Here is a 19,121-nt window from a genome sequence, read left to right on the forward strand (position 1 = left end):
ATGTCAATGAAAGCGTTATGAGCAGCTGTGAGGCCAACAATGACAGAAAATGTAAAAATATGTCGTGTTCAGATTAATTTGCACACTACTGTAGTTCTTCCTTCCGTAAAATGCATCCTTGTGAACTTCTCTCTCTCTGGATGTCTGGAGCTATGTGCATTACAGTACAGCTGATAGCAGAGTCTCGTAACATCAGAGTCAAGGTTAGAGATAATACAACACCGGTAACACAAAGCAAAATCACCTAGCAACCGAGGAACAACAGAAGTTAGAGAATGTGGCACGCACAGTAGAGATGGGTAAAAAAAACTGGAACAGTTTATTTGAAACTGTTTCACAATTAAAACTGTTTCGTGATATAACCTGTTCCAACTGTTCCAAAGAGTGTTACACTGCTCCAGTGATGACTTCAACGTTCCACATAGTTCCATAAGATAAACAATTCAATTTCTAAACAGTTTTCCTCTTCTTTCCTGTCTGCAAAGGGCATGTGTAGCGCTATCATTGACCTCCAATCGAAAGTAGATATAATATCCATGTTCCACACGGCCTTCGTGTAACAGTAGCCTATGTAGGATCGCGTAATTTAATTGTACGAATCAAATTCCCTAATAAATCTCCTAATTATTAGCTGTCCATTGACGGAGAATATGTTCATGGTGCCCTGACATAGTGTTAATTATTAATACACCGCGAAAAATATCAGCGGCTAATGTCATCGTTATTAAACTCTCCTAGGGTTATATGCATTATTTTTACTAAAATCGATTCATTTTGCATTGTAGTTATTTACTGTACCCTTAACAATAACCTACGAAAACTATCTTTCGTTGTCATAATACACTGAACAGCTGATTTAAAGACTATTCAAGGGCCTTGAAACATGTTCCCGAAGCAGATGAGAGGTTGAAACAGTTGAAACACTTGGCACTGATGTTGTAAACATGTTCTTATGAAACTGTTTCTTTGAAACTGTTATTTTGGAACAGTTTCGTTCATGAAACAGTTACAGTCGAAACTGTTCCCTAAAAAGAACAGTTTATCCCATCTCTAATGCACAGTTCACACTTGGGCGACTTCATGTATTGCTGCAGAAGGTGGAGTCCTTGAAAACAGGTTTAATACAGATTTTTCAGGTGAGGTTATTTTAAGTAAGTTATTTTACGACGCTGTAACAACATCTCAGGTTATTTAGCATCTGAATGATATGAAGGTGATAATGACGGTGAATTGAGTCCGGAGTCCAGCACCGAAAGTTACCCAGCATTTGCTCATATTGGGTTGAGGGAAAACCCCGGAAAAAACCTCAACCAGTTAACTTGCCCCGACCGGGAATCGAACCCGGGCCACCTGGTTTCGCGGCCAGACGTGCTAGCCGTTACTCCACAGGTGTGGACTTTTCAGGTGAGTAATAACATGAATGTTCTTTAATGAATTTATAATACACTCTGTAGCATTCTCGTATAGTACACTATGCAACGAGCCTATAATGACAGTAATTAAGAATCGAGTATGGATATTTATGAAACGAGCACAAGCGAGTTTCATAATTTTCATACGAGCTTCTTAATTACCATTACAGGCGAGTTTCATACGACTTTTTATGCTCGACCATATTTCTAACTTGAAATTACCGGTATACAGATGTATACATTTTATTTGTATCTGACAAGATCGGAAGTGACCTTGTTCTAGGTCGTGAATTGTGAGATGTGCACAGACGCGAAAGTATTGATTTTTTCCGAGGAACAATAATGTCATTGGCCTTGACGTAGTCCCGTTAAACTTGATAATATTATAATATTATAACCTTGTTTATTGAATTAGACATTGAAAAACGAGATGACAAATTGAATTTATTTGAATATTATTTACAATTAACGCTAATTATTATAGTAACAGAACATAACCTTCTGCGACAGTATTGGATTTCCAGCCTCTGTGACTTTTCGCTAATTCTCTTTCGATTGCATATCCGAGAATAATCGATACTTGCGGTTTTATAACGGTACAAAGCTGACTTGTCATTGGCTGAACACATGTAAGCTGAGTTATCATTGGCTGAAGACCTGTACTTTAATGAGGTCCATTAAAGGACTGCTACCAGGTGTATAATTAGTACATTTCGGCATGGTCGAGCATAAAATAATTTAAATGCTTAAGCCTTAATAATTTCCACGTTTATGTTTAACATTCAGGAGGGTGTAACTCATTCAATTTTTAAAATATGACATATTCTCATCACAATGATGTCAGAAATCAGATCCTAGAGTATGGGACAACTTTTCGTGGATCACCCTGTATATAAAGAGAGAGTTCAGAGTTTCAAATTATGTGGTTAGTGTGTTATATGAATAGCTGAAACGGTCACTGTTCTGCTAACTACACAGTCAATGTGCTAAATACTCAGCATAAAAAATATGTGTCTGGAAAGACCATCTATCTGCATAAATACCCTACTGTTCTATGTACCAATAATATTAAAAAGACTACCTATATATAATATAACTATTTTCTCAATTATATTAAGAAGAGAAAAGAAAAAGACTAGATAATGGAAAGTGTCATGAAATGCTTCACATCAAAGAACTGTCTTCTTTTCAGTGTTTGATTCAATCTTAAAAATAGTGCACATATTTATATATAGCTACATCATCAACAATTTGAAAATTATATAAAGATCTTATTTATTTTCAACTATAACGCAGTTAAAAAATATATTCCATCTCCAATGTCAAGAAATGTAAAAGAGAGCGAATGTTACATCATTAGTTGGAAATGAATATTTATGAAAAAGATGAGTAGTATTATCCATTTTATCTCAACTATCCATCGAAGACAAGAGTAATATAATTCAAATATCACTTGTTTTTGCAGACGGACCATACTAGTAGTTTAAATTTGGGAGTTATTGTGTACATTTGAATTTGAATTTATCCTACATATATTGACATGATATATCAACAATGAAACATTCATGTTTTTCAAAGATAAAAATTCCTATTACACATGAGATACTCTGAAGGCCTTAAATACGAAATGTAATATTTGCTGTCCTGGTTATTATGACATAAGCCATATACTTTTAAATAATATTTATTGCATACCATAAAAAAGTTAATAAAAGGTTATACAATTAAAATAAAATATGTTAGGCCTATTCATATCTATTTAAACATTTTCTTGAAAATAATTTATAAATGTTATGCAAAGCAAGATTCATGCATAACATATAAAAGTTGTACACTAATACCTGATTGTGCAGATCAGTAACAAATGAGATCAAATGGATAATACTGAATAATCATACCGGTAATTTTTCTTACACAGTGAATCTTTTTATCGTAATACATGTAAAGGTACGGCCATATTCTTGGGAAGCCTTTCAAGTAATTCGTCTCCCAGCTGCTTGGACACTTCCAGCCAAGTGTATTTGTCGATGATGCCCACTTCTTCCAGAGGCTTTCGGAAAGAAACAAGGACAGTAAGGCACAAACCGTCATTTGTTGCCTCAGGCTTTCCATTGTGTTCTATGGACAATATTCCATGTGGTTTGTGCGGCGGAAGATCAGCACCGAATATTTCCTGAAAGTCAACAGCAAAAAATTAAATTCTTAATCATCATTTGATTGTCTTATATCCGTTCTTACCCCTACACACAATAAAAACTGACACGCGGATTTTTACAATCATTCTTGACAAGCTTGTCATTGGTTCTTAGGTCATAGATGTTGGACCCTGATGGGCACATTAGCTGAAAGAAGTTACCTGTATGCAGTGACCGGATCTATAACAATGAACTTATTTATTAAACTGCTGTTAAATACAACTAGTGGCTTGTGCAGCAAATCCTGCAAACTAAGTTCATTAGATGTTCAAATAAACAATTTTCAGATTTATTTTCAATGAAGAATACCAGACAATTTCAAATTTATTTGCTTCCATAATAATGAAAGATACTCTCTCTCGAGCCAATACTGAGAACCACGCATATATTGTTGGACTATCGGATCTATGCCCCTTCAGCGCTGTCGTCGTTCTTGGAAAAGTTAACGCCTGTACTCACTCCATTCCACCCGTTTCTCTCCCACTACGTCAAATAGCAGGCCACGAACCTTGCCGAATAGGGATGTTGCCAAACTTCCGTCAAACAGTGTCATATCTCTTGAATATTGCTTATAATACTGTAAGGTTAACTATTGCTTATTCATAATTTAATTTAAGTAGGTCTGATGACGCTGATGGACTTATGCAAAATGCTATTACTTGCTTAATAATATTTCTTTCACCACTCCGTGCTACAGTATTCATGTTGAGTTGACAACACTGGACTGCAAGTGCAAATAAACTGTCCCGCAAGAAGGCTCAAAATTGTGAGTAGTGGGGGAGAGAAAGAGAGAGGGATAGAAAAAAGAGAAATAGGAATACAGGGAGAGAAATGAATTGCCGAGGCTGAAAAGGAATTAAGGTTCAGTTCGCATATCTTACGGGGGCACAGATCCGATGGTCGGACTATAAATATCTACACCACACCGCCATTAAATATATGAAAAAGACCCAACCCCATTTGATTAATAACTATAAAAATATTTGATTTTTAATAATATTATTATCTTACGTAAGTTTTATAGCTTTCAGTAACATATACTATATATACTATATAGCCGCCACTCAGTAAAATATAGAAATAAAAATCTAATTTAAGTTATTCTCTACATCTGCCTATATAACCCCAAAATGTTTCGCTTTCATATCATCAATATAGCATTAATATGTATAATTAATGAAAAATAGTCACATCATGGCATTAACTACAATATTTCATTTCTAATGGTAATAATGTCATCAAACCACCTCAAGTTTTGTAGTTTTTAATATCCAATACACAGCTGTACCCAGAAAATTACACACCACAGAATCGAACCTGTAAATTATTTTTAGTAAGTTAAGTTTTTAATAACCAATTTAATTTAAGCTCTAAATATATCAGCATTCTTGCAGATCATGGCCTTCGTGTAATATTGTTTACTGTAGTGTGTCTTTTGTTTTATTCTGAAATGCAATTAGCTAGTTCTCAAAACTGAAGACAGATGGATTTTGGAAAATAGGAAAATTATGTTGAAAAATTAACATTTCACTGAAAACTACTATTTTTCTGAAAAACATTGAGTTCCAAGCTTCAAAATGAGGGGTCATTTATTAAAATCCATTCAGCCGCTTTCCTGTAATTTCCATTACCAGTTCAAATTATATATATAGATGGTTCAAAACAGTTGTATGGACAATTTATATACAACTGTTTTAATCAATGCATTTTAACAACATTTTAATCATTAAATTTATGAACACTGTAAAAAAAAGTGAACGCATTGTTCAATTATTGAAATTATTTATTGTCTTTTATTCAAATATTTATTTACGACAACAATGACTGCTAGAGGTTTACAAGTACTGCACAGTTTTAACATCCATTTCTCTGACGGACATTAGTCCGTGTTTGATAGAAACAGAGGAAAAAAAAATTTTATATATTCATATTTATAAGCGAAAATAGTGCAACCCACTACCCTTAAAATCCTCTATTTCAGCTACTATGTATCTGTATTGTCTACGAATTGCTAAAAACAAACTAGTTACATATTATAAGCTGCAATGGGTACCTCAGAAATTATACAAGATGTGACACACAGACAATGTAGCAGACATTTCTATATGTATTTGTAATGATAAATCAAGTTTTAAAATAAATTGGATTGCTTTGGTCATTGTCCGATAGCTCTTTTTTTTTTTCACCACAAGCTAACTGCTAATATACCAACATCATTAACTGTTCATAGCCAATAGTATTGCGAATATCAGTTACATAAACATACCACATTGTGAATCCATTAAAGACTATTTAGTTACATTACAAGAAACTTACAGTCATGAACTTCTTAAGAGTTGAGTGAAGATTTCTAGTTGGATTGATTTCACATATCGGTAAGTGAACTTCAGTCTTTTCAGACAGAAGTATATGAACACGATTGCTGAAAAGTAAAATATGTCATGATAAATATGTCATGATTGTTGTTATTGTTGATTAGAGCTGAAGAGAATAAAGATACAAAAACTTATTAAGCGTTTCATGTAATAGTTGTGTTTGTATATTAAATAATTTTAAAATGATGTATACCCTTCAAGAGAGAACATAAATCATCCTTATTGATTAAATTTAGGAAATTACACGAAATAAGCTGTGTTTTCATTCTACAATCAACCAATAATAACAAAAATATAGGTTGCCAGGCGACGGTAGAAAACAAAAGATGCGAAAACAAATGAATAAGGTGTATAAACAATTGAATGCTCTTTCATATTTAAGTATAAAAATGTTGTTGTTGTTTTCTAATGCCAGGCGTTTGACAATAAAGTCATTTGACCTCTTGCACTCCAATATTTTTCAAAGATATTATCATGACCAGCCACTGAAGCACAGATTTTGAGGTGTTCCGAATCCATTTCTTGGTTTGAGTTGCACAATGGGCAGTTAGGGGACTGATATATTCCAATTCTATGCAGGTGTTTGGCTAAACAATCATAGCCTGTTGCCAATCTAAATGCAGCTACAGACGATTTTCGTGGTAAATCGGGAATTAACTGTGGATTTTGATGCAGTGAGTTCCATTTTTTCCCTTGGGATTGAGTTATCAAATTTTGTTTCTTGAAGTCTAAGTATGTAGATTTAATAAATCTCTTCACAGAGTAATACGGAGATTTAGTAACAGGCCTGTAAGTAGCAGTGCTGCCCTTCTCTGCTAAAGCATCTGCATTCTCGTTTCCCAGGATTCCACAATGGGATGGTATCCATTGGAATACAATTCTTTTATTGAGTGATATTAATTGAGAGAGCATTTTAGTTATTTCTGCTGTTTGAGATGAAGGTGTGTGTTTAGAGACTATTGATAGAATAGCTGCTTTGGAGTCTGACAATATAACTGCATTCTTAAATTTATTGATGTGGCATAGAAGATTCCTGAGACTTTCACTTATTGCAATGATTTCACCATCAAAACTTGTTGTTCCATATCCAAGAGATCTATAAAGGGAGAAGAGACAGCACGTAACACCTGCACTGGCACCTTGTTCTCTGGAGATCAAGGCTCCGTCGGTGTATAAATGAAGCCAGTTTTGTGGAGGGTACCTAATATTAATTGTCTCTAAAGACAATTGTTTCAGTATTTCAGTGTTTACTTGTGATTTCAGTATTTCTTCTGTTAAATTTAGATTATATTCTATATTTAATAGAGTTAAAGGGTTTGGTTTAATTTGTAAGTTTTCTTTTAAATTCTTAAGTATAAAAATATAGGGGTGCCATTTGAAATTTAAAAGTGGAGGTGGCTGGGTGATGAAATCTTAAATGCAATTAAGCCTGGTTTCAGACTTCCCCTCAATATCTAAATTGACGTGTTTTTTGTTTAAATTGAATTCAATATAAATAATAAGTTATTTAGACTGGGAACTTTTGAAATGAAAGCCCTGTATAAAGAAATATTGATTCACGCAGAACTATGGATATTTCAATTCCTTTTATTCAAATTCCTCTGTCATTACACTAGAGATAAATTTAAATGCCTTCCACAAATTTCTAATTCCAAAAACCTGTTCTTATATTAAAATGTACCTCAAGGTTTTCTCTGACTATTACACTTTTACTATGTCACACTACTTTTGACCAATAAAACGGTGCGAAAGGACGTCTTTCAACCAATCATGGCTGCTTATCGCACAATTTTATCGCGTCCCTAGAATTTGTTTAATTTTATCGCGTCCCTAGCATTTGTTTATTTTTATCACTACCCTAGCATTTGTTTCTGTTTGCCAACATTTCAAACTGCACTGGTCTGGATGTAAAAAACAGAAAATTACAGACCACTCCAGTCGATGCACAGCACTTTCAAATATGACTCGCATTGGCATTCAAGAACAAGAATTAATAAAGATCACTAGTCATATATGAAGAGCACCATTTGGAAATTCTGAATAAGTTGAGGGATACACCATGTACTACATCAGCGAGTTCCATTTCTTTAACACACACGTCCAATATAACATCAACTGAACCACCAATCACTAAAACATTCAAATTTGACAATTGTACTTTCAATAATTGTTTCTTTTAAAATTATTCATGTTTATTTTTTATTTCATCATCGTTAATTAAAACGTTTCTTGTTTATTTAATCATCCCTAATTAAAACTTTTCTAACACTTGTTTATATTACTTAGGTTATGTTTGTTATAGCTTCTGCTATATGATATTATGGATAGTCATGTATCAGAGATTGTTTAATACTAAGATTTATTGAAAATCATTTGTCAAGTGACGTTGATTACTGGGATCAGGATGATTGAAGTGGAATGCAAATGTTTTAATAAAAATGAAACTGAATCAACAAAGCCTTCTTGACTAGTAACATCCACAGAGTTCAATGAAGATTCCATAGTTGGCACAACTGATAACAAGAAAACATAATCACAAAACACTACTGCCATCTAGCGTAATGTTGAGATGGTACAATAATACATTTGAAGACAGTTGTATTTTCGTAAGCCAATCAATATTTTATTGTATTGGAGTACTTCGTTACTTCTAATCTTTATATGCTTTCTTCTAATCGTTTAACAGCCAATTAATTCCCACTGGAGTTTTGATTTTCTCTAGATAAATCAAAACTTCTAATGAGATTACTGTTGATAAAATGACCATAACCTAACAATCCCATAACAGTAATACATACTTGCTCCTTTTTCTTATACAGACAACAACCCGGAGTAGGAGTTTCTTGTGTGGGTAAAGTGCTGGCAGAACACAGGCATGCCAAGGCTCGTTTTTCCTTGCATGATAACTTCTGGCTCGTTCTATTATGTTATGAATGTCATCAGCACGGAGATTCAATTCACTCAGATCTTTTATCCATTTAGCTTGAAGAGATTCAGAATCAGCATCTTTCGGTGTTTTAAGAACTCCACCTACATGTAAAGAAAAAAATATCATGTAATCAAAACACAATATTAATCTACTCGCACAAATTTTGAACACTTTACATCTACCAACTCAATTCTGTCTGTGATAAACTACATAATTCCGCAACATTTACGCAAATTTTTAAGCTAAACTTATGGCGACCTCTGTTGGAAAAGAATGGCAACAAATCGACTTAAATATCTCCCTGGTCCACAGCCTTCTAATCACCAAAAGAACACGATAATGAAAGTACAATATATTTTGTCATCTGCTAGGGAAGGCAGTGAATAGGGATTATAAAGAATGGACACTTCGCGTCGGTACCTTTGATGTAGCCGGACTGATTTCAATGACCTTCAAGCCAGCTAGAGCGTGAGATTCTGCTTTCTCCCTAGAGTTGGCACTGACATCACACCAGCTATCAGTCGACACAGCAGAAATATAACACATAATTAATACATCTAGGTACATTATGTACTCAAATAAAATAAATTGGATCCATAAAATAATAAATCCGTCATTAACTGTAATGTCTAGACTCTAGAGTTCCTTTATAATGAGAGTTGAGACGTTGACCCCAACAACAATTAAAATATGTAATGATTTGATAGCACTGAAAATGGAAAAACAAAACTCTTATGAGAAGTAAAACCATATACCTATATTATATTACATACAAATATTAAACGAATTTGATACATAATTTTATAATGTATTATATTATTTTATGATATAATTTATTATATCTGAAATATAAAAAATTATTATTACAACTAGTTCGTTACTGAGAAATAAGGAAAAACTGTTAACTTGAATTTATTTGATGCAAAGCGTTACTGGATTATGCAATAAGGTAGGCGATGTTTGGATCCTGTGTCTCAACTCTATTCTCAATTATTATCTTAGCATATGCTCGATTACACTAACCTCTAGCGCTTGAAAGTGGAACTAAACGCTGGCCCACAGAGAAACAAAACACAGGAAAATTCGCTCAGTGTCCATTCTTTATAATCCCTATTCGCTGGGGAAGGTGTCAGTGAAGGTGACAGTAACAATCCTGGTGGCTAGCAACTAGCAAGTTCAACTGTCAATGGATGCATATTCCCTACATATTGAAGTTCGTGACTGTATATACTACACCAGTGGTTTCCAACTGGTATGTCACGCAGCCCCATGCAGTGTGTCGCGAAATTTTGGAATTGAAAACTAAATTTTATGCCATCCACACAGCCATTAAACGCATTTTTTTAAAAGAAGTCTTTGATATGGTACATTTTATTTTGAGACAGACTTTACCAATGAAACGTAAACATCTGCAACAATGCTCAGTTTAATTTTTCTGCCTGGCGATAATCCGAATGAAAGTGAACACCTGCAACAATCCTTCGTAATTCGTTTACTCTTCCCGCTTAATAATAAACAGAGTTTAGAATCGTCAGAACATATTGGCCAGTTTCAATATATACATGCGTGAGTGGGTGATAGTGCAATTATTTTATCAAAAGTGCTTTATTTAGATTTTTTATGGACAAATTTTTAATTAAAAAAATTCAAACTGAATTAAGTTCTGGGTTAGATGACAGCAGTGCTAATTCAAATAATGTGAGCGAAAGGTCCCGTCAGGGTTCACAAAAACGTACTGCGTTTCGTAAATATTATAATGATGAATACTAGCAATATGGTTTTACGTGGCGTGGAGATGAATATAAACAAAATCCCGCGTGTCTTACACGCGGAAATGCTTTCTCAAATCAGTCGATGGTGCCAAATAAACTAAAAAGACATTTAGAACTGCCGCTTTCAACATCATACTTATATGAATCAGCATTTTCTACCAAGAAAATATGAACTATAAACAAAATAACAGACTGCTGCATCTTGAAGATGATTTACGTGTTGGCCTGTCAACCATAAGGCCACATACAGTATAGAAAAAGTTTATGCAACTCACTAAGTGCAGACTTCACATTAATTTAAATAGGTGAATTTTCAAAAACGATAATAAAAATCTTTTATCAGACATTCAGAATAGAAGGTTGAGATTTTTTTTTCTAATGCCACTCAAGTTCTCAAGTTGCTTTTTTTTTTTTTTTTTTGCATGTTAACATAGACCTATTTACAACACTGTATATCCAACACTACATAGAAATTATTAGTGCTCTTTTCTGACGAAACGTTTTGGAACGGCATTCCGGCACCTTTTTGTTACATTTTTCATCATGGAACCGAAAGATGTGTGAATAACTATGTTTTTAATATTTTTTTTAATTACCGCTTAGACTTCGAAAGGAAGGAGGACAAAAAAGGAGGTTAAAAACGACAAAATTCCCGTGCAGTGAACAGTAATCATCTCCCCGCCTGCTATAAAATATTCTACACAGAGTTCCACCACCTTTTTCTCCAGAAGAAAAGCACTATTTTTAATAAAAACAAATTATTATATCACTATTTTTAATAAAAAAATAAGTGTGTCGAGATATCATGGGCGTTCAGTGAAGTGTACTGTTATTGCAAGTTATCTTGAACTTCCTGAGTGGGGGCAGAGGGAAGGAAGCGTGTAACGTGGGTGGAGCCAACCGAGTTGTTTGTGCATGCTCCGCAGCATAATCTCTTGTCAAAAACATAGAACTACTGTATTTCCTTCACTGCGTACCAGTAGTGTTAACATGAAGCAGCAACCACAGGGTAGTAATTATGGTGAATTCATACCACCACGGAGAAAAAGTGATGCTGTTATGCACAGCGGAGAAGAGGAATTATTGCAAATATAATTAAGTGTTGTGAGGAGGAAAAATTAAACAAATGTTTGCTGGAACCTCTTGATAAGGAATATGAGAGAGCGGCTAAATACTCCGGCAAAAGTATTAGTTCCGTGAAGAGAATTAAGAATAATATTGAATTATAACTGATTGAACCTCACACTACTCTGGGAAAATAGGTATGCAATGTTTAGAAATTATTGCTATAATAGTTATGTACAATAGTGTGTGTGTGTGTGTACTGTGAGCGACATAATGAATTACTGTTGTAAGTTATTATTTTGTTATAGTTCTGCAAAACATACTATTTCATTCCAGAATTAGGACTTGTGTAAAGTTGAAGTGGACGACTTCGATCAACATGTCATTCGGGATACAATCGAAGAATTCTATCTTGTTCAGAAAGTAGTACCTACGATTAAGAAGATAATTCCAAATGGATGATGCCATTGACGAAATAATAATTAATTTTGGATCTAGCGATGAAGACGATGACGATGATGGCAGCAATGATAGGGATATGGATTGTGTATAATTGTAAATTAATATAAATTCAAATAATAAGCCTGTAAAATATTGTTATAGGAATATGTACATATCAGCCGTAGGTGTAAGTCATGTAGGTCTAGATAATATATAGAAATAGCTTTAGTAACTCCGCCATTGCCGGTCCCCAGCTCGGATGAGAGAGGAGGAGTGTACAAACGATTGTATTTAAATACTTACTCATTACAGGTTAATTAAAACCTGCTACGAAACCATGTTCTCCTCTCAAAACCAGAGTGTCGTGAGATGATGTCTGTATTGAACCAAGTTCTTTTACAGTAGAGAGCCGTGAAGTGAAAGAACCAACGTTTTCTGAAAGGAGTCACGTTACCCGAGGGAGGGGCATCCTTGCCATGCCGTTACGTTGATGAGTACATGCCGTACCGAGCAGTTCCAAAGACAGACTTAGGGGATGTAAGGTTCAAGATAACTTGCAATAACAGTATCGTCAGTCAAAAAAGGTTGACTGTGGTAATGTCTCAAAACTAAAACACTACAAAATGTACCTGTTACGTTTCCTGTTATGACGAAACGAAACCAAGCACCAAATGCGCATTCCACCATAAGCAAAGTAGTAGGTTCCATCTCCAAACCAGTCTCTTCCAAAACTTCTCTCTTTACTCCTTCCTATGGATATAAATCATACACAATGCATTAGCACTAGAATACAGAATCTTAGAAAGTGTTGTAAAATGAAGAAGGCATCTGTTGTTATATTATCGAAGCTATGCCATTTACGCAGCACCATTGAGCTGTGGAACAGTGCACAGCGTGCATTTGCAAGCAATTCAAGAACAGTTTTTGTTCCACCAAGTGGCTTTCTTTTCATGGCTGATCCTGTGGTCTCAAAATTTGCAATCAATGTTGATGGCATGAGCACTAGCCACACCATTATGGCGTCCAAAATTGAAATGCCTAAGAAATTCTCTTCTAGCAGCCTCGTAACAGTTTTTATTTTTAACACTCTGATTGCAAATGCACACTGTCCAACACTCCACTGCTCCATGATGACTAATCGTTCAGTGCTGCGTAAATAGCATGGCTTCAATAACATAACGATAGCAGCTACTATACTCGTGTATCACGTACTTTAAAATTCCCCATTTCCCTGACGAATCCTGTATGTATACCACTACTTTTGCTTCTTACTTACTTACTTACTTACTGGCTTTTAAGGAACCCAGAGGTTCATTGCTGTCCTCACATAAGCCCGCCATTGGTCCCTATTCTGAGCAAGATTAATCCAGTCTCTACCATCATATCCCACCTCCTTCAAATCCGTTTTAATATTATCTTCCCATCTATGTCTCGGTCTCCCCAAAGGTCTTTTTCCCCGCTGGCCTCCCAACTAACACTCTATATGCATTTCTGGATTCGCCCATACGTGCTACATGCCCTACCCATCTCAAGCGTTTGGATTTAATGGTCCTAATTATGTCAGGTGAAGAATACATTGCGTGCAGCTCTGCGTTGTGTAACTTTCTCCATTCTCCTGTAACTTCATCCCTCTTAGCCCCAAATATTTTCCTAAGAACCTTATTCTCAAACACCTTTAATCTCTGTTCCTCTCTCAAAGTGAGTGTCCAAGTTTCACAACCATAAAGAACAACCGGTAATATAACTGTTTTATAAATTCTAACTTTCAGATTTTTTGACAGCAGACTAGATCTCAAAAGCTTCTCAACCGAATAATAACAGGCATTTCCCATATTTATTCTGCGTTTAATTTCCTCTCGAGTGTCATTTATATTTGTTACTGCTGCTCCAAGATATTTGAATTTTTCCACCTCTTCGAAGGATAAATCTCCAATTTTTATATTTCGATTTATTTAGATAATATTAGAAATGTGCGAAAATTTCTCGTAAGAACATGTAAAGTTGGCCACTATTACTTCATCTAACCTTTCGTAACCTAACCTTAAGGAACGACACTGGTATAAAAAACGACAACAGTACACAATAGGTTGTCGGAGTAAGACAGTGATCTTTCTTTGAAATACCATAATCAAGTTTTAATTTCGTGTTTCTATAAAAGTCCTGAATAACTTTCATCAAATGTATGGGGTATCTCTTATCTTCTGTTATGTCTCATAATTTATTCCAGAGAACTCTATCATTGAAAGTAGTGAAATAAGTTACTAGTCTGATGTATGCAATAGAGGGAAAGAGACTGGCTCCACTAACTCATTATCTCCTGGCTTATCTGCCTCATAAGTAAAGCCTTATTGGTGTCACTTATGACGTTTCAACCTGTCTTCACGTCGTCACAAAAATAACAATTAAAATAGGTTCGATCCCAGGGGCCGACTAGCCTGACTTCAATTTTTCATAATTTTCCAAGTTCCTCCAGACAAATGCTGAAGTATTAATTTCAAGGGCAACGATCACACTCCTTCCCAATCCTCTTTACCCCTTTATTTCTATTTCTCATCTATCATTCTATCATCTCCCTACAATAGACCAGCCACCTATCCAAAGGAGTAGCACACTCAGCAAAACTGTGTTAATGAGTATGGCGGTAAACCATTGCAATGTGGTAAAATACCACAGAAAAAATATATATACAGGAGACAATAATATTTTGATCAAACCATATACCCTTCACTCCTAATTGAGAATCATAGAATGTAGTTCCATGTAAATAATTAAAAATATGTGCAGAATGACTAGAATAAGCGTAAATGGAGAAGAGTGGTACAACCAGCCAAGCACCGCAACCTGAGGTCTATTGTGCTTCCTAGAGTCTAGCATATCATGCATGTTTCCCATTAATATAGCATGCTTTCTAGTCTTCATCACCTAAAATTGAACGCCCATACAACACAACATTGACAGTCCAATATAATATATCTTTCCAAATCACAGCAAATTTTCTTTCAATACTAACACATAAATGAAACTAAAGGTAATTCTGGAGGAAGACCACTTCACGATTTTCGTACTTTCTTTTTCTTCACAAACTATGATTATATGTTCGATTTTCGAAAGGTAATAGAAAAAAATTTCGGAAACGCATACCGTAATTTCGACTGTAACCTAACATAACCTATCACAACCTAAACTAAACTATACTAACCTAACCTAAAACAAACCTAACTAACGCAAGCTAAACTAACCTAAGCTAACATAACTTTACAAGGTTATGTTAGATTATGTTAGCTTTGCTTAGTTAAGATTAGGGTGAAGTTTTATTAATGTACTGCCAGTATAGGACATTAAAAACAAACACTGAAAATACGTTAGTTTTGTAGTGTGGAGTAGTAGAAACTCGATGTCATCTCTGGGAGAGCTGGGGTCCCACCCAACCCGCCCTAAATGGGTTCCTTACTTATATAGGAAAATCGTTGTACTTGAAGGAAGAAGGCGGCCATATTTCGTCGTTGTGACGTTATTTCAGGTGGAGTGGGAGAATGATTGCAGTGTCGCCAACTGTGGTAACCATTCATATTATCTTACACACCTAACCTAACCTAACCTAACCTAACGTGCTACACATCTATTGTAACATTCCTAATGTTTAGCACACCTGTTGTAACATTCCTCACAGTTTCATTTCGTTTGCCGATATTGGCATCCCTGCTATGCCTGTACCATATTGTCTGTTGGAATTCTGAGTCCATCTAGTGGAAGTGAAGTGAAACTGCGACTCTGTTAATTACGTTTCCGAAGTTGTTTCTGTGTTATCTGCAAGAATTATTGTGTCATTGTAGTGATAACTGCATTTATATTGTACAATAAAAATTGAAATGTGTCGTGGCTGAGATAAAAGTGTTCTAAATTGATTTCCAGCGCCACAATCCCAGTGATAAACGTGTGAATATTCGTTAGGAGTCCGTTGGAAGTGGCCCTAGGGTAATAAAACTTGGCCACGATTAGTTTAGGTTGTGATAAGTTATGTAAGGTTACAATCGAAAGTCCACACCTGTGGAGAAACGATCAGCGCATCTGGCCGCGAAACCAGGTGGCCCAGGTTCGATTCCCGGTCGGGGCAAGTTACCTGGTTGAGGTTTTTTCCGGGGTTTTCCCTCAACCCAATATGAGCAAATGCTGGGTAACTTTCGGTGCTGGACCCCGGACTCATTTCACCGGCATTATCACCTTCATTTCATTCAGATGCTAAATAACCTAGATGTTGATACAGCGTCGTAAAATAACCCAATAAAAAAATAAAATAAAATACAATCGAAATTATGTTTCCGAATTTCTTTTGTATTACCTTTCGAAAAATCGAACATAAAATCGTTGTTTGTGAAAAAAAAAAAAAAAAAATCGAAAATCGTGAAATGGTCGTCCTCCAGAATTACCAAACTAAATTTATTTTAATACTTTCTAATGTCACCTGGTTCAAAATTTAGAATGCATACCATTATGTCTTCACCCGGTTCCATACGTCCAGCTGGTAGGTACCACTTTCCAGCACATGAACTCTTGGCTTCTTGCATCATTAGTATCTCACCATCTTCATTAACAAGGGCACCAACTACGATGTATGTTACTGTAGACTTGACAATAGGTCTGTAGTTCGGAGAGGCTGTAGGTGCAACGCCTTTTGCAACTATCATGAAAAATATTTAAGCAAATACTTACTTACTACACAAGAAACATCTTAGAAATGGAATATCCTGCATTAGCTTACTTCTTAATTTAGTTATCCATGAAACATAGGCGTAAGTCAGAATTTCATTCAATGTTGGTTATGTACGGACAGTAAATCTTAAGAAGTACACCAAAGGAGTTACACTACAGTTTTTTTTTTTATTTAACTATTTCAGTTCTGTTCTGATAAGAGTGAGACCATAACAGGTCACCAGGCTTAATACGTGATAGAAAGAAGAAGTTCTGTTCAAAAGCTAGAAAAATAGTATTAAGATAGGCCTAATTATTTTGGTAATTCTCCAGAAAAGCTACACTAAAGGATGAAAGAGTAATGGAACGGAGAAAAATTCTCTCCGGCGCCGGGATTTGAACCCGGGTTTTCAGCTCTACGTGCTGATGCTTTAGCCACTAAGCCACACCGGATACCACCCCGGCGCCGGACAGAATCGTCTCAGTTTTAAGTTCCAACTCTCGGGTTCCCTCTAGTGGCCGCCCTCTGCACTATGTCATAGATGTCTAATAACAAAGGACTAAAGTCCACACATGTGCTGAGGTGCACTCGTTATGAGTGACTAGTTGGCTGGGATCCGACGGAATAAGCGCCGTCTTAAATTACAAGTGATTTACGCATATCATATATATATATTATTAATGTACCGAAGTACATATGTTATTTCCATGCAGATATTCTGCGTCATCATACGATGAATGAGTAATGGAACGGAGAAAAATTCTCTCCGGCACCGGGATTTGAACCCGGGTTTTCAGCTCTACGTGCTGATGCTTTATCCACTAAGCCACACCGGATACCACCCTGGCGCCGGACAGAATCGTCTCAGTTTTAAGTTCCAACTCTTGGAGGGAACTGATTTAAGACGGTGCTTATTCCGTCGGATCCCGGCCAACTAGTCACTCATAACGAGTGCACCTCAGCACATGTGTGGACTTTAGTCCTTCGTTAATAGACTCTATGACATAGTGCAGAGGGCGGCTACTAGAGGGAACCCAAGAGTTGGAACTTAAAACTGAGACGATTCTGTCCGGCGCCGGGGTGGTATCCGGTGTGGCTTAGTGGATAAAGCATCAGCACATAGAGCTGAAAACCCGGGTTCAAATCCCGGCGCCAGAGAGAATTTTTCTCCGTTCCATTACTCTTTCATCGTATGATGACACAGAATATCTGCATGGAAATAACATATGTACTTCGGTACATTAATAATATATATACACTAAAGGAGACAATTTTCTTTGCTTCACTGCCTCCTATGACATGTAAATGGTGATAAAACACGTGGTTTTAGTTAACAGTCATAAATACTTTCAACACAAAAATCGTTTCATATTTACCTGTATAGGCATCTAATGCACTGTTGTTGCCTGCCCCCACCTCCCCTACTTATTACCATGTAAGCCTCTAACAATCCAGAGGTCCAGGAAAATGGGACGAGGGAACTGAATCATTTCCCTAGTAATTCGTCCTGGGCCTCTCGCTTGTTATATTAATAATTAGTAGTGAGGGGAAATGAGATGTCTCCTGTAGTAGTTCTGGAGAATTGTCAACATTTCATTTTAATGCTTTCGTATAAGTTGGCCTAAACTTGGAATTGATATTCAACTATTAGCTTCAACATTCAGCCCAAAAACTGTAAACATTTCATTTTAAATAATAATAATATAGAGTGTGCGCACGACTGTACAGTAAAGCGGGGGGGGGGGGGTCCGATGGTTCAGGGCCACAATTTCGAGCTTCGGCTCATCAAAAAATCTCCAACAAACATTTCACTCTCACTATATACAAACATTTCATTTAATGTTTGTATAAACGTAAAATTGATATTCAACAGCAGTCTTTAACTTTAATTTTTACTCAAAAACTATAATTTTAATATAAAACGTGAAATATTAAAATGTGTACGTTGTACACAAGCGCAAAAAAATCTGAACTACATCCACAGTAACAAATTAAGAGTAAATTGACAACATATGAACGAAAACAGTACGCATTAATCATAGCTTCGAATATAAAATCAGAACACATTAAATTAATTCAACGGAATATTATATTACCAGTTGCTTCGTTTTGATCCTTTAACGTGAAGTCGCACAGATCTTGTGATTCTTCTACTGCTCTACCATCAAGTATCCTTCTAATATTTTCTTCGACACGATCCATTTTATCACCTACAAGTAATTTATAATTTGGCAAGTATTAG

At 35.6% G+C, this 19,121-nt stretch overlaps 1 protein-coding gene across 2 annotated transcripts; it reads right to left on the reverse strand.

Annotated features, from left to right (window-relative positions):
* Positions 1 to 368: 368 nt before the first annotated feature.
* On the reverse strand, positions 369 to 19,109 carry LOC138709582 (8-oxo-dGDP phosphatase NUDT18-like). Of its 2 annotated transcripts, none has more exons than XM_069840462.1 (6): positions 18,976 to 19,108; positions 16,677 to 16,843; positions 12,819 to 12,939; positions 8,781 to 9,012; positions 5,924 to 6,029; positions 369 to 3,585 (listed from the first exon to the last, which is right to left on the reverse strand). In XM_069840462.1, exons 1-6 carry the CDS (start codon positions 19,079 to 19,081, stop codon positions 3,340 to 3,342), a joined length of 978 nt encoding a protein of 325 aa, XP_069696563.1. In that variant the 5' UTR covers positions 19,082 to 19,108; the 3' UTR covers positions 369 to 3,339. The 2 variants fall into 2 exon arrangements, with proteins under 2 accessions (XP_069696563.1, XP_069696562.1); XM_069840461.1 differs by having other exon boundaries at positions 372 to 3,585; positions 16,677 to 16,867; positions 18,976 to 19,109.
* Positions 19,110 to 19,121: the final 12 nt, after the last annotated feature.

This window comes from Periplaneta americana, chromosome 11 (assembly GCF_040183065.1).
Source record: "Periplaneta americana isolate PAMFEO1 chromosome 11, P.americana_PAMFEO1_priV1, whole genome shotgun sequence".
Taxonomy (NCBI): Eukaryota; Metazoa; Arthropoda; class Insecta; order Blattodea; family Blattidae; genus Periplaneta; species Periplaneta americana.

Excerpts from the sequence above, each read along its gene's own strand:
- LOC138709582 (XM_069840461.1), bottom strand. The coding sequence starts at position 19,081 with ATGGATCGTGTCGAAGAAAATATTAGAAGGATACTTGATGGTAGAGCA. Across the intron at positions 16,868-18,975 it reads GGATCAAAACGAAGCAACTG|TTGCAAAAGGCGTTGCACCT; the intron begins GTAATATAATAT and ends TTTTCATGATAG. Across the intron at positions 3,586-5,923 it reads CTCTTAAGAAGTTCATGACT|GAAATATTCGGTGCTGATCT; the intron begins GTAAGTTTCTTG and ends GTTGACTTTCAG.